Source organism: Anolis carolinensis, chromosome 1, assembly GCF_035594765.1.
Source record: "Anolis carolinensis isolate JA03-04 chromosome 1, rAnoCar3.1.pri, whole genome shotgun sequence".
In the NCBI taxonomy this organism is placed as follows: domain Eukaryota; kingdom Metazoa; phylum Chordata; class Lepidosauria; order Squamata; family Dactyloidae; genus Anolis; species Anolis carolinensis.
In genome coordinates this window covers 182,877,275-182,893,634 of record NC_085841.1, presented here as the reverse complement: position 1 = coordinate 182,893,634, position 16,360 = coordinate 182,877,275, and the positions used below count along the sequence as shown (strand labels likewise).

General features: G+C 41.2%; 1 protein-coding gene across 12 annotated transcripts in view; it reads left to right on the top strand.

The window, feature by feature from the left end:
- The window catches only part of unc80 (unc-80 homolog, NALCN channel complex subunit), a 195,712-nt gene that overhangs the window by 113,003 nt on the left and 66,349 nt on the right, over positions 1 to 16,360 (top strand). For 10 of the 12 annotated variants that reach the window (XM_062961161.1, XM_062961141.1, XM_062961199.1 and 7 more), the window contains 9 exons: positions 15 to 122; positions 8,974 to 9,112; positions 10,174 to 10,355; positions 11,487 to 11,618; positions 11,835 to 12,021; positions 13,217 to 13,348; positions 13,572 to 13,715; positions 14,317 to 14,417; positions 15,007 to 15,093. In XM_062961161.1, the coding sequence (XP_062817231.1) occupies positions 15 to 122; positions 8,974 to 9,112; positions 10,174 to 10,355; positions 11,487 to 11,618; positions 11,835 to 12,021; positions 13,217 to 13,348; positions 13,572 to 13,715; positions 14,317 to 14,417; positions 15,007 to 15,093 (1,212 nt within the window). The remainder of the gene's footprint in view (positions 1 to 14; positions 123 to 8,973; positions 9,113 to 10,173; positions 10,356 to 11,486; positions 11,619 to 11,834; positions 12,022 to 13,216; positions 13,349 to 13,571; positions 13,716 to 14,316; positions 14,418 to 15,006; positions 15,094 to 16,360) is intronic. The other 2 variants (XM_062961169.1, XM_062961140.1) reach the window with 1 other exon arrangement.

The window sequence follows — 16,360 nt, the reverse complement described above, 5'->3', positions numbered from 1 at the left end:
TAATTCTCTTTCAGTGTTCAGACAAGTCATGCCTGAGAACACCTTCTCTTAAGAAAAGAGTGATGGATACCAACCTTGAAGGAAAGAAGGACTCTGGGATGTTGAAATATATCAGGCATCAGGTAATGAAAGTTTCTGGTAACTACAGAAATAACGTACTAACAGGTTTAATCATTTTAATCTTTATAGTGTTTGTCTTCTGCTGGCATAATAGCATTAAGAGATGCTGGGTTACACATTTTTTGGCTTCTTCGAGTTAAAGGTTTCATGTTTGTTGTTATGCAAAATATGTGATGTTTCATGTGAATATAACCATTATCACATCAAAATGCCTTATCATATCAAAATACCTTATATCAACTTGCCTTGTATTGTCTAACTAACAGAGTACTCTGAAGTGTTTCTCTAAAAGCTTTCCTCAGATTTGCGGCCTCCTGCCTATACTGTGATGTCTGGAGAGAATTGGAGAGACCAGGAGTTGAACCTTGGGCTCTGTGCATGTAAAACATATGCTTTACCTCTGAGCAACATTTGTCCACTAATGTTAAGTTATTGCCTTATCCCAATTAGAATAAATCAATCTTTTTTTATTCTATGTCAGTTTCATATTACTGACTCATATGTCCATTCCAATCATGTTTTGTATCAGCCTTTGATTTTTTTCAAAAGACAGCAACAACATTTGTATTTATTTTCATGTACATGTATCTATATGAAAATTTATTTTGTATTCACATTTTGATGTGAAGGGTAATTGTAATCTGATCCAAAACTTAATCTAGGGAATGGATGCTAGTCTAGCTCATTTAAGAGGTGGACCAAATTCAATTCTCCCTGGCTCCAAACTCTCTGTTGGTGGAGCTTCACTGGCAACAGTCTTCCATATTAGAATTGTGTGTGGATTCCATTTCTTTCATTACATTCATTCTTTTGTTACTTTCATTACCTTTGAGAGCATGTAATGGGAAGCCCCCTCCTGGTATGAAAATCAGCTTAACACGAAAGCAAGCAAGAGCCGATACCAGCTCCTCGTCTGCTTTTTATGAGCAGTCTCCTTGCTTTGGAAAGAGTGTGTGACATGTGTGATGTGCAGGCCCAAAAAGCACATGCGCCTTCTGGCAGCCTAGCACCTCCTGTAGAGTAAGAAACAGAACTTGCCTCCTTGCCTTGGAGAGTGCATGTGTGGTGTGTTGCCTGCCTGCAGCCGAACGCCTCTCCTCTAGAGTAAGAAACAGAACTTGCCTGTTGCCTCCTTGCCTTGAAGAGTGCAAGTATGGCCACAGCGTGCAGGCCCAGAAACCACTCATCAGTGCCTGCAGCTGAGTGCCTCCTCTAGAGTAAGAAACAGAACTTGCCTGTTGCCTACTTGCCTTGGAGTATGTGTGCGTGTGTGGCTGGGTCACGATGTGCGGGCCCAGAAAGCACATGCGCCAATGCCTGAAGCCAAGTGCCTCCTTTAGAGTAGGAAACAGAACTTGCCTGCTTCCTTCTTGTCTTGAAGAGTGCGTGTGTGGTGTGCAGCCCCAGAAAGTGCGTACGCCTGCCTGCAACTGAACACCTCTCCAATAGCGTAGGGATACAGGTAAGAAGCCTCCTTAAAGCATGCATCTGCCTGCAGCTGAGTTCCTTCTCTCTAGAGTAGAAGCAGCTTCAATGTTATAAGGGGATGGGGAGCCTGGGGAGCCTGGGGAGCCCCCCCCCCCAAAAAATGTGCTGATAGAAAATGAATCTTTTGACAACCCAGACCGAAAACAAATAGTTGCCCTCTCGATTTCTGGAGGCTCCCAATAAATGGATCCGGGCCCCCATTGAAAGCCAGGGCATGAAACGGGTCAAGGTTTACCCAGATTGCACAAGCTTATTCTATATGAGATCAATTTATGATAGCAACAAATAGTTCTTCACAGTGGGTCACTTACATAGTGCCTTTTAAAATAAAGTTCTAGAAATTAGGGATTTTTTTAAAGATTTCAGCAGAGATCCGTTGTGCACCATTGTCCTATTCCCTTGATTCTTTTTTGTTTCCTGGAAGAAAATCCTTTTACATGATTCCACATTCAATTTCATACCTTTCCAAAGAGCGAAGATTTGTCAAATGTGGAGAGAGTGACCATGTAAATGTGTTGTTGAAGGCTTTCATGGCCAGAATCACTGGGTTGCTGTGAGTTTTCCGGGTTGTATGGCCATGTTCCAGCATGGCCATACAGCCTGAAAAATGTATAGTACCCCAGTGGCAATGTACTTCAATCTCTATGTCTTTCTAAGCATAGAGCAAGTTTTACTTTTCAACCAGTTCCTCCATTTTAAAAATAATTGTAATATACTGCATTGCCCACAATTTGAGTACAAACGTGCAGTATGTGGTAACTTTATGGTGGTCAGCCAAGTGAGTTGGCCTGATGCTTGTCAACCAATGAATTAGCATGTCAGAATCTTTCTCTCTATGATGAGCTTATGATTTCACATTCTTGCCTACATTTGGCAAATTGTTCCTTTATCAAACTATCTGTTGTTAATCTGTGTTCATTTTGCTTAACTAATATAAGTAAAAAAAGATACTAATCTAATTAATGAATACATTAGGTTTGATTATAATTATGATTGTTTAATCAGATATACTTACATAATCAGATTTGATTAAAGCATTTCATAAATTCTGATTTCTTGTTTAAACATTTGATTTTTTTTAACTATCTATATATATAAATGAGTAATGGTGTCCGTCCCTCCCACTAAACAACCAAAGTACAAGCCCCAGAACCTAGAAATTTGGCAGCACAATCCACCATCCTTGCCCCTAGGTTCCGACAACAAAAAGAAAAGAAAAATAAAGTCCTAATTAGAGGGAGAGGAATAATTGTCTTTAGGCAATTGCTACCAGTTAGAATGCTAAGCTCCGCCTACTTGGTCTCCTAGCAACCCACTCAGCTCAGGGGACAGGCAAAGTTAGGTTTCACTTAGGCCTCTTCCACACTGCCTATAAAATACAGATTATCAGATTTGAACTGGATTATATGGTAGTGTAGACTCAAGGCCCTTCCACACAGCTATATAACCCATTTATAATCTTATATTATCTGCTTTGAACTGGATTATCTTGACTCCACACTGCCATATAATCCACTTCAGTGTGCATTTTATTCAGCTGTGTAGAAGGAGCCTCCTATAATCCAGTTCTAGGCAGATAATATAAGATTATAAATATACAGTAGAGTCTCACTTATCCAACATAAACACCCAGGCAGAACATTGGATAACTGAATATGTTGGATACTAAGAAGGGATTCAGGAAAAGCCTATTAAACATCACATTCCCTCAGGACCCTATCTGCTGCCAAACGGCCATCCATGTCTATGCCAGGCATCCTCAGAGATTAGGAGATCTGTTTGAAAACAGACAAGTGGGATGTTTATTTCTAGCTCACCAATGATATCCAGGATGGGACAACTCTGATCTGTCTGAGGCGACTGTGAATGTTCCACTTGGCCACCTTGATTGCCATAGAATACCCTTCCACCTTCAAGGCCTGCCTACTTCCTGCTTTGGAGAGGAATCCTTTGTTGGGAGATGTTAGCTGGCTCTCAGTACATCATGTCTGGAATTCCGATTGCTCAGTGCTGTTCTTTAGCTAACTGTCCTGATTTCACAGATTTTTTTAAATACTGGGAGCCACATTTTGTTCATTCCAGGCAGGCAGGAACCATCCAGGCTTTGAAGCTACAAGGCTATTCAGTGCCAATTCCAACATTCACACTTGCCTAAAGCAGACAACAGTTCTTTCTTCCACCCTGGTCATTCCACAGATAGATAAACCCCACTTCCTTTCGTTACAACACATTTCACAACCTCTGAGGATGCCTGCCATACACGCAGGCGAAACATCAGGAGAGAATACATTTGGAACATGACCAGGCAGACCACAGAACTCAGAACAACCCAATACAAATGGAAACAAAAATAATAAAATAAATACAAAAAATACATAAAAAACAAAACAAAATAATACAATTAAAAAAACATAAATAAAAATAATATAATCAAATATTAAAATATAATACATACAAATAATAAAATAAAATAATAAAAACACAAATAATAATAAAAGAATAAAAAATAACATAAATTTATTTTATTTATTTCGTGTCAAAAGCATTTCACGACAAATACATTTCAAAATGATGGGGGGGAAAAAAGAAAATCACAAGCAACTAAATAGTTTTGGACCAAAAGCGGGCAACAGCAACCGCATTGTCTGTAGCTTTAAACAACTCCTCCTCCGTGCATGAGGCAGGGCATTGTGGGCAAGCATACATATGCGGAGTTGTTTGTTCTGCTCCACAGTCACACAAGGTGGAGGATTCCTCCAGGTAGTGCCACCTTGCCAAGTTGTCTTTTGATCTGCCCACTCCGCTTCTCAGTCTGTTTAGGGACTTCCATGTTGCCCATTCTTGGTTTGCCCCGGGAGGAAGACCCTCATGGGGGGCCATCCAGTTGGGATTGTCAGGTTTAGCTGCCCAGAGAGACACCCTTGCTGCTGCTGGAGGAACATCAAGAGGAGTGGTGGTTCTCATGAAGCCCTTCCTTGATTTGAGTCTGGTGGGAGGAGGCTGATAGTCATGCAGTTGGGTGGCTTTCACAGTGTTCAACCTTTTTTCTCTCGCAGTTAGCAGCAACTTCCCGTCGCACGTCAGGAGGGGCAATGCCAGCTAACTTGTAGAGTTTATCAACAGGTGTAGGTTTAAGGCATCCTGTGATAATTCTGCATGTTTCATTCAGTGCTATGTCCACCTGCTTTGCATGGGCAGACTTGTGCCAAACAGGACAGGCATACTCAGCAGTTGAGAAAGACAAGGCCAGGGTTGATGTTCTTATTACTTGTGGGTCTGCACCCCATGAGCTGCCAGTCAGTTTCCGCAGGATGTTGTTGCGTGCAGCTACCTTGTGCTTGGTGTTCATGCAGTGTTTCCTATATGTTAGTGTTCGGTCTAAGGTGACACCAAGGTATTTAGGATGGAAACAGTGTTCGAGCTCTTGGCCTTCCCAAGTAACCTTCAGTTTCCTGTTGGCTTCACGGTTACGTAGGTGGAAAGCACACACTTGTGTCTTGGAAGGGTTAGGCTTCAGGTGGTTCTCTTTGTAGTAGCTGGAGAGATCTTTCAAGGCATTAGTGAGTTGCTTTTCAACTGTTTCAAAATCTTTCGCTTGTGTTGTAAGGCCAAGGTCATCAGTATATATGAAGCTCTTTGTGAGTGGTGGTTGTGGCTGATCGTTCGTGAAGATATTAAATAAGGTCGGTGCAAGGACGCTGCCTTGGGGTAAACCATTCTTTTGCCTCCTCCATCTGCTTTTCTGGCCCTGAAACTCCACATAGAAGCTGCGGTTTTCCAGGAGGGTCTGGACAGTTTTTGTAAAGTCAAAGTCCCGGGTGATATGGTAGACTTTATGCAGCATTTTTCTATGTTGCACCGTGTCATAGGCTGCCGTAAGGTCCACAAAAACTGTTCCCGTAATGCAACCTTTCTCATAGCCTTCCTCGATATGTTCAGTCAGATGAAGAATTTGACCTGTACAGTTTTTCTCTGGTCTGAAACCTGCTTGTTGTGCAATAAGCTTGGGTTCGATAACAGGTCCTAGTCGATTTAATAGCATCCTCTCATAGACTTTATATAGATGACATAAGAGGGAGATTGGTCGGTAGTTCCTGGCATTGGAGGTTTTAAGATGGCAATGATCTTAGTTTTCCTCCATGCTCTGGGAATCTGTTTGTGTGCCAGGCATTGATTGTAGAATTTCAAAAGCCAGTTTTCAGCTTTGGCCCCCAAGTGTTTTGATTTGCTCCATCATCAGGTCATCTAGGCCAGGTGCTTTACCAGTCTTACATCGCTTGATGGCTTCTCTGAGTTCTTTCAGGTTTAGAGGAGAAGACAACTGGTGGGTTTCAAGTTCTGGCACCCTGTTGATTTTCATCTTTATTCTGCTGCAGTTGGTTTTCCCATTCTGAATTAGCTGGTGAGCTATCTGATCTGGTGTCACGTTCGCGTGTCCATGGTTGACCAGAGGGTCACTATCCAGGCGTCTCAGCAATTGCCAGGCTTTTCGGCTACTCTTGGACATGTCCAGGTTCTTAAGCAGCTCTATCCAACGGTCTTTCTTAGCATTAGCTAAGGCTGTAGATAGTTTTTGGCCTGCTGCTATAGTCTCATCACTGTATGGATTCTCTTGAAATAATCTGAGATATTCTTGTAGCTGATTTAGTGATTCTTCGTTTAGGCCTGGTAGGTAGCTTGTGCGACAGCCTCTAGGGATTGAGAGCCTCGAGGATCTTTTCACAGCTTCTACAAACAGGTCATAGTTTTCTATAGAAGGTTCTATATCAGAAATAGCAGCTTCCAAGGTCTCTGTAAACTTTGTCCAGTTAGCTTTATTGAAGTTATATCTTCTGCGGAATGGGACGCTTTTGGGTCTTACAGCTGCATATGCTACGCAGCATATTGGTCTGTGTTGTGTGTTAGGTATTGGGTTTAATACCCTTTTGGTGCATTGGTGGCTTATGCTTTCCTTTACAAAAATCAGATCAGGGTTATAACCACGCTTCCATCGGCTGCTATTGAAAGATGGTGGTAATTTACTGTCATGGAGGAGGCTCATTCTACTATTGTCGGCCCATGTTAGAACTGCTTCGCCATTTCTATCATCTTCGTCATAGCCCCAGACACAGCTATGGCTATTGAAATCTCCCACAACAAAATGGACTTCATGATTGTGGCAGCTGGTTGGGGGTGTAAAATAGAAATCAGCCCCAGGTGGTTTATAGAGTGATGATACGGTGCAACTATCAAGTTCCACAGATAAGATTTCAATGTTGTTCACTTCTGTGAAGGAAGTTGCAGAGATTGCTACACCAGATCGTACAAAAATGGCACTGCCATATTGTCTGTGTGGTCGTTCCACTGCCAGTTGCATTCCAAGAATTTTTGGTCTTCTCATTGTGATGTCTCTCTGTGTTTCCTGTATACATAGGATGTCACACGAAATGTCCTCAGACATTTTGGCTAATAGTTCTTCCTTAGCAAGTGACAAACCTTCTATATTAATAGACATAATCGTTAGCAGTGGTCTTGATAAAGACCTTTGGTATTCATCCATTCATCCAATGCTTTTGGGTTTGGAAAGATCGGCTGCTTACAAGAAACGTTGCCCAGGGGACGCCCGACTGAATTTACTCAATCTTAGGGGAGGCTCTTTCAGTGTCCCCCATAACATAAATACAAATAATACAATAAAAATAATAAAAAACACTAAAAATAATAAAAAACACTAAAAAATTAATACAATAAAATACTTTACTAACAGGAAATAACTAAAAATAATACAAGAAAATAATAAAATATAATAAATAAAAAAGATAAGTTACAATAAAATTAATTATAAAATACAAATAACGTCAAATAAAAATTCCACAACAATTTTTAACCAATACCACCACCACTTTGCCACAGCAACGCGTGGCTGGGCACAGCTAGTGTATATATATATATATACACATGGAGTCTCACTTATCCAAGCCTTGCTTATCCAAGGTTCTGGATTATCCAAGCCATTTTTGTAGTCAATGTTTTCTATATATCGTGATGTTTTGGTGCTAAATTCATAAATGCAGCAATTACTACGTTACATTCCTGCATATTGAACTTCTTTTTCTGTCAAATTTGTTGTATAACATGATGTTTTGGTGCTTAATTTGTAAAAAAGATAAGTTACAATAAAATTAATTATAAAATACAAATAACATCAAATAAAAATTCCACAACAATTTTTAACCAATACCACCACCACTTTGCCACAGCAACGCGTGGCTGGGCACAGCTAGTGTACACAGTAGAGTCTCACTTATCCAAGCCTCGCTTATCCAAGGTTCTGGATTATCCAAGCCATTTTTGTAGTCAATGTTTTCTATATATCGTGATATTTTGGTGCTAAATTCATAAATACAGCAATTACTACGTTGCATTCCTGCGTATTGAACTTCTTTTTCTGTCAAATTTGTTGTATAACATGATGTTTTGGTGCTTAATTTGTAAAATCACAACCTAATTTGATGTTTCATACTAATACTAATAAAACTGTATTGACCTCAGGCCTGCCTTACACACAACCCCCTCCCGTCACAAGCCCCGCTCCCATCCCGTCACAATCCCCTCTCGCGGCCAGCCCCCCCCTCCCCCTCCCTGCCCGGGACCCCCATTTCGCTTCCAGTCATGGAGAATAGCGAAGGCGTGAATCGGAGGCCCTTATGGGAGCTGAGCCCCCCAAAAAAGGAGGCGGCCGAGGCCAAACGAATGGCGCTGCGGGCCCGGAAGGAGGCCGGGGAGGCCAGGCCCGCCCCCCGCCTCCTCCGGGCCCGATTATTCGCGGGGCTGGGCAACGACGAGGGCGGCGGCGGGCGCAGCGAGGGCGGGAGGAGGCCTCCCCCGGCGCGGCCCCAGAGGCAGGGCCGCCTCCAGCCCCTCCTGGCCAGACCATGGCCGGAGGGGCCGCTGCCCTGCCTCGGGAGCGCCGGGGCGAAGGCGGGCCCCCGCGCCGCCCCCCAGCAGAGGCCCCTGAGGCGGCAGGGCGCGGCCCGGCCTCTGCTGGGGAGGCGCGGGGAGGCGGAGGGGCCGCTGCCCGCCCTGCTCCTCTTCCACCCGGCGCCCCCTCCGCGCCCTCCCCCGCGCCGGCCCGCCGCCCCTCCCGCCCGGAACACCAGACAACGCCTCTGCTTCCCGCCGCTGCCCTCGCGCCTGCCCAGCCCACCGCGAACCCCCTGCAACACGCCCACCCAGGAGGACGAGTAAGTGCGCCTGCGCGGCTCCCTCTCCCCCCCCCCCCCGTTGGAAATCTAAGCAAAGAAGGAAAACCCACTTTAGCATAAACATGTATGCAGCTAGGTTATGAAAGTCTTCTTTTACTCAGCAGGATTTGCTTTTGTACAGGTGATGAGTTTATCTCCGGCACCATTATCCCTCTTAATCAAAGCTGCTCCCATCCTCACAGAAGAGATGTACGGGGACATCCAGCCTGCAGCATGGGAACTGTTACTTAGCATGGATGAGCACATGGCTGGTGCAGCAGGTAAGCTGGTGACATTTTAAGGTAACCTTCATACATACAGTGTGGGTGAATTTGGCTTGGAGGTGGCAAGGAAGACCAAAGAAACTTTGCCTAGATTTGGAGCCAACGGATTTTATATCTGTCAGAACAAAAGTATTTCTGGGTGTTCCGTGGGTCCTACCTATGGTATACTCAGTGCCACCTTCACTTCCTGTTGTTGACATCATGTCTTTTTCATGCTTTTTCAGAGGTAATAACCCTATCCATGTAGGAAATAAGAGCACCCCATGGTAGCTGTCTATATCTTACCTAGGATGCATCTATGATGTAGAATTGCTCCAGTTTGACACCACTTTAACTGACAAAACTTAATGCTATGGAACCATAGGAGCTGTAGTCTGGTGAAGAATTTGTGCTCTTTGTTAAAGAAGGTTAAGGACCTTGTAAAACTACATCTTCCATGATCCCATAGTATTGAGCCACTGCACTTGAAGTGGTGTCAAATTACATTAATTGTACAGTATAGATGATGATGATGATGATACTTTATTTGTATTCCACCCTATCTCCCCAAGGGGACTCAGGGTGGATGCTAAAATATAATGGCAAACATCCAATGCCACCATAAAACAAACAAATACTCACCTAAAATCCCAGAGAAACCCCACATATGAAAATAACATTAAAGCCTAACATCAGTAAATTAAACCTAACATCAATAAGCTACACATAGTCAAATGAAATTATATAACATAAAATCTAAACAATACACCTTAAGTCTGCTCATAATATACTGGTTTCCAAATTACTTAAGAGAGCAATGAAAGGGCCCTTCTACAATGTCCTATATATCAGGATCTGATTCCCGATTATCTGCTTAATGAAGATTATCTGGCAGAGTAGATTTATATAATCCAGTTCAAAGCATATAATCCAGGATCAGATCCTGTGATATAGTTCTGTGTAGATTCAAGTCAAAAATGTACTTCCACCTCATGTTCTCCAGAAATGCTTTCAAACTATGTGATAAAGGTATTTATGTTATGAAATGTATCTGTTGGTGAAATACTTTCTCCTTGCAGCTGCCATGTTCCTTCTGTGTGCTGTGAAAGTGCCCGAGGCAGTGTCAGATATGCTGATGTCTGAATTTAATCACCCCGAGGCAGTGCAGAGGTTGAATGCTATACTCAAGTTCCACACCCTCTGGAGATTTAGGTATCAGGTCTGGCCTCGGATGGAGGAAGGAGCTCAGCAGATCTTTAAGGTAATTTATGGCACTGTCTGGTGTAATAATAAGACTGGAATATTATTCAAATCATATCCCTGACTACACGGTAGTTCATAGAATTACAGAGTTGAAAAAGACTACATGGAAATCTAGTCCAACCCCCTTTTGCCACGCAGAAATATTCAATCAAAGCACTTCCAGCTTCTGCTTAAAACCTTTAGAGGAGACTCTGGCCCCTTCCACACAGCTGTATAAAATCCACATTGAGCTGGATTATATGGCAGTGTGGATTCAGATAACCTAGTTCAAAGCAGATATTGTGGATTATCTGCCCTGATATTCTGGGTTATATGGCTGTCTGAAAAACTGTGTCTTCTTGTATAAACCTATCCAAGATCTTCAGGTGAGAACGTTGGTGAAAGACTTCACAACATGGAGAGACAGCCTTGTTGTTAGATGGTCCCATGCTTTTGTATACATTCATTAAAGGGTTTAGGGTGGCTCTCTCCTTGTCTTTTGTTTATATTCCAAGAAGCTTTGGAAGATTTTTGTCAAAGGCTTCTAATTGTGTTCTGTTGTGTTTTATTTTTTGCTTTTTATTGGATTTATTTTAAAGGGTTTTAATTCAACAGGTATTTCAGATTGTAACAATAACTTTTTGATGTTTTCCTTATGCATTTTATTTCTAAACTGCCTTGAGTCTCAATGTTGGGGAAAGAGGGCATATAAGAAAATAAGCATTTGATTTCCCATCTTGGCCATGAAAATCAGATGACAAGACACACACTCTTCCCTTTAGAAGGAGGTAATCGCAAACCCCTTCTGAATAAACTGTGTCAATAAAGCACCATGATAGTATCTCAGAAATTACTTGAAGGAACACAACAAGTGAATAATAAATAATTACGAATCATTCAAAATAAAACAACTGTTACAATAGACTTTTCTAGCAACCTGAAATCTTCAGCAATCATTTTGAACCAGAATGAGATGCAGTGCTTGATCAGATTGCCCCACTTACAGAATCACATTTAATGGCTCCTCATATCATAGAATCAATGGGATGGCAGCTTCTAAATTAGGAAGATCTTCACTTCTTCAGTGCAAAGGAACAAGTCTTGTGCTCCTACAAACATTTTCCCCTTTTCTCTTTGTCTGTTTTTCTAGATTCCTCCACCTAGCATCAACTTCACCCTGCCATCCCCAGTACTGGGAATGCCCTCTGTCCCCATGTTTGACCCACCATGGGTACCACAGTGTGGTGGAAGTGTGCAGGACACTATTAATGAAGATCAATCTGTAAGTAAAAGAAAATATATTTGCTGCATGCAACCTTATTATGTGAAAAAGTGGGATTGCTGGTTAATTGGGGCCACCTTGAGTTAAACAGGCCACACATCCACCAGAACACTCATCATCTTCTTTTGTCTTACTCAATATTTTTCACAGATTTTAAACTTCTACAAAACCTGGGTCAACTCAATTGTACATTTTTTTCAAAATGTTTTCTTACAGAAGTCATTTTCAGCCCGGGCAGTGTCACGCTCCCATCAGCGTGCAGAGCACATTCTGAAGAATCTGCAGCAAGAAGAAGAGAAAAAACGTCTGGGTCGAGAAGCTAGTCTGATCACTGCCATCCCCATCACTCAGGAAGCTTGTTATGAGCCCACCTGTTCCCCAAATTCGGAACAGGAGGAAGAAGGTATGCTTTAAACACAGGAGTCATTCGCCAGATGCAGATATAGCCATACCTATGGAGATGCAATATCATTCATGTAGAGTACAATGGACCTTCTAGATACATGGCTTCTGATTCAATGACTTGAATCAAGTCATCACACCTCAAATTATTAAGTGGCAGTAATATGGTCTGTATCCGTGGGATCTGAATCCATGATTTCAACAGACTATGAATTATCACGCTTCACATTATTAAATGGCAGCAATGTGAACAGGGATACACAGAAACATCTGCATTCACATCACTGCCATTTAATAATTTAGAGTGTGTTCATGTTCATGTGAGATCTTGGAATTGACCCCCTCATGGATATGATGCACCCTCTCTACTCAAGTTTTTAATTACTCTAAACATAGTTCATTTTTTGTTATCTGCGAAAAAGAATGAGAGCTGTCTAAGAAAAAAGGACTTTCATGCTTCCTTATTTCAATGCTTCTCCTAATTTAAACAGATAATCATTAACAATTCTTTTTATGTAATGTAATATAGACTGTAACACTCTTTGAGCGGCACTGAGAGATCATGGTTCAGATGGAAAATAGCATGGAGTTATGATTGCATTAGCACTGTAAGACAACACAAAAGGAAAAGAAAACAGGAAGAGCATAAATGTAAATTTCTGTATCAAGCCAAACAGTAAACTCTCAGTGCTTGTAACTTCAGCCTCTTGGGACATATAAACTAGATGATGATAATGGTGATTTTAAAACCAATGATTAAAACACAAAACATTTTTAATATACAGCACAACAAAAACAACAGATAGAAAGCATAGCCCATTGCTTAGATGGGATGGGCCTTGTGTTCTCAATCCCCATAGATCTGTAGAAAAAGAGAGGTCTTCATCTGTCTGCAGGAAAAATAGCAAAGTTCGTTCCAGTCTGTGGGGAAGGCTTTGCAGAGCCTGGAAGACTTTCCTATGTCTACACCCTTGAGGAGTTTTTGACAGAAAGAAGTGGTTCCTTCACAATATAAAAATAAGAGAATACCTTGAGCCATATTGCGTTTTACACCTTATTCCCCATTTATGTAGAAAGTGCTCATCAGGTCTGTAATCTAGGTCTAACAGAAAAAGGAAACTTGAATTGCATGTTCAGCACTAGATCTTTTCCAGGATTTATAAACTGAAATTCACATCTTCTATTTGTTTTGTCAGTAGAAGAAGTTGTTAACCTGGCATCTCGTCGTCTCTCTGTGAGTCCATCATGCACTTCGAGTACCTCTCACAGGAACTACTCTTTTCGGCGTGGCTCAGTTTGGTCAGTGCGTTCAGCAGTCAGTGCTGAAGGTAAGGCATTTAAAGAGAGATATTCAGTAGAGGTGTGCGCAAATTTTTTTTCCTTCGTTTCCTTTATGCTGTTGTTTTGTTTCAACTGTTCGTCTACACAAAACGAATTATGACATTTTCGTAGAAAATGAGGGGTGACGTGAAAATAAAAGCTGCACAAGCATCGTGCTTGCTTTTGTTTTAGCCCCGTAACAATAATCAGTTCTTTCCCCCTTGAACCTAGATGAGGAACACACAACAGAGCATACACCAAATCATCATGTGCCCCAGCCTCCACAAGCGGTCTTCCCGGCTTGTATCTGTGCAGCTGTGCTTCCCATTGTTCACCTGATGGAAGATGGAGAAGTCCGGGAGGATGGTGTCGCAGGTATTGTTTTAGTTTAAAGATTTCTGGAATAATTTGAGAAGGAAAGCAGCCATTAACCTCTTTTTACAGTAATAAAAGTGGATTAAATTAGAAATGGTTAAGAGACAATTCATCACTAAACTCCAGCTGTGTCACCCAGGACAAAATAAAACGGGCTAAACTCACAACGAATGACTAGCATGGAAACAATCTTGGTTAAATGTGACTTATTTGTGAGTAGAATTACTGAAGAACTTTTGCTAAGACAAAAGGATAAGCTAGCACTCTACTAATGATGTCGCCTTGAGCACATTCTTACTGAAGATGGTGGGAGTTCCTTCCCCATAGACATGCATAGGTTTTTGTACTGCACACAAGGAACTTTTATTTTAATTCCATTGCAGGCTAACTATGGAAAAGCAATGTCTCATCAAGTATGGAACCAATCTACTTTGCAAAGAGTTAGGTGGCTCATTATTTAAAGTACACAATGCTTATCAGGTATTCTATGTTCAGAAGGCTAGATGGGACCTAACATGGTTCATTTAACAACTGGTGTGGACCTGGACTTTTACTTCTTGAAATCCTGCTCAGTTTAGCTGTCTCGTTTTGTCTTTTTCAGTGAGTGCAGTAGCTCAGCAAGTCCTATGGAACTGTCTCATTGAAGATCCATCTACAGTTCTTCGACATTTTCTGGAGAAGCTTACGATCAGCAATCGGCAGGTATAATCTTTTGCTTTCCAATATATAAACTTTAAAAAACTCTACGGGATGCATTTGGGTATACCCATGAACTTGGTTATTTATTTATTTATTTACTGCTTTGACTCTCTCCTGAAAATGAAGGCAAATGGTAGGAGGTAATGCATGAACCAAAAGTTCATTCACATTAGATTAAACCAATTTATCAAAATGCCCAAAACCTTGGAAAATAAGATTGACCAGACTGTGGATCATATTCAGACCTTGACTGACAATTGCCTATCCTATAAAGCATATTGTCCTTTGGCATATCCACATTGAGCACTTTAGGTCAGTTTGAAACCAATGAGAGCCCCTTCCACACAGCTGTATAAAATCCACATTGATGAACAGGATTGTATGGCATTGTGGACTCAGATAATCCAGTTCAAAGCAGATATTGTGGGTTATCTGCCTTGATTTTCTGGGGTATAATGTATCCTAGTGGAAGTTGTAACACTGGTTAATAAATGGTATTATTCTTGGTGGAATGGGTGATATAAAGACTGTGAAAAATATTTTCAAGAATGTTGTGATCAGATTGAAAAGCAAATTTCTGCTCTTATTTCAGGATGAGTTGATGTATATGCTCAGGAAACTTCTGCTTAACATTGGAGACTTCCCTGCTCAGACATCCCATATCCTCTTTAACTACTTGGTAAGCTGTTTGGAGTATTTAACTGAACCTGAAAAGACATCATTATCAACACACCTCTTCAAAATGTAAAAATAGTGTGACCTACTGATTTTTACATTTAGTGCTGCATGCAAGAAAGGAATTTATCTCTTCTGCTGTTCCTCTCTCACTTTCCTTTTTAATTTTTTTCTAAATACAATAATACGTATAAGCATTTAGAAAAAAAGAAGAAATAAAAGAAAGAGAGAAATATAATAGAAAAAGAGACAAGCAGGGTATAGAAAGAAAATGCTTAAAAATGAAATGTGACTACCAACTTTCTTTTCTCTGGTTATAGATACTTATAGTATAATCATAGCTCCTTCTCTAAAAACTCATACACTTTTTCAGGTAACTAAACTAACCAATTTTCCAAACCCAATTTCATCAGATTATTTTCTTTTTGCTGCAAGAGATCATTCAAGGGGTCCAGTTTTTTAAAAACCTCACTAATGAATTTTCTCTAATGTCTTTGGGATCTATACAATGGCCAGTAGACTTGTCCAATTCAGCTGGAGGGCAATCCATTTTTGGTATCCGCATTTCAATAGGTAATCAGATCTGTTTTTGGGAGCCTCCAAAAAATCGGATAATGAAAAAATCTGGTTTTGGCTAGGCAGTCAAAAGATCCAGAAAGATCCGGCCCATTGGCAGGAATGGGGACCTTACAAGGCCCCCCTTTCCATTCCTGGGATCCTTTCCTTTCTTCTGAGGAACAGGGTTAAAGATGCATCTTTCCTGGGACCCTTTTCTTTCTTCCTTTCAATGAAGTCTGGGTTTGAGCAACAGGGTTAAGGAAGCAGTGCGTAAGACACTTCATGGTGTTCTTCTATTCTGATTGGCCCAAAAAGCAGGGCTCACTGGGAAATAATAATAATAACAACAACAAGAACAACTTTATTTTTGTTATCCTGCCTCCATCTCCCCAAAGTGACTCGGGGTGGCTAACATGGGGCCAAGCCCAAACAATTACAATAAAACAGATTAAATACAAACAAGGCACACAACAGCATCTAATAAGTGCCCATACAATAGTGATGTAAAACAAAACATATCAACAATGGCATAATAAAGTAATGTATAAAAACAGTACAAACAGTACAAGTTTGGAATAAAAACAAGCTAGGCCAAAGTGCAGAGCACAGAAAATGTAAAACCCATGGATGAGGTAGATAGAAAAGGTGCTGCATGTAGTAAGAAAATTCGAGTGGGCTAAACAATGAAATTACACTCAAAAGAGGGATAAGAT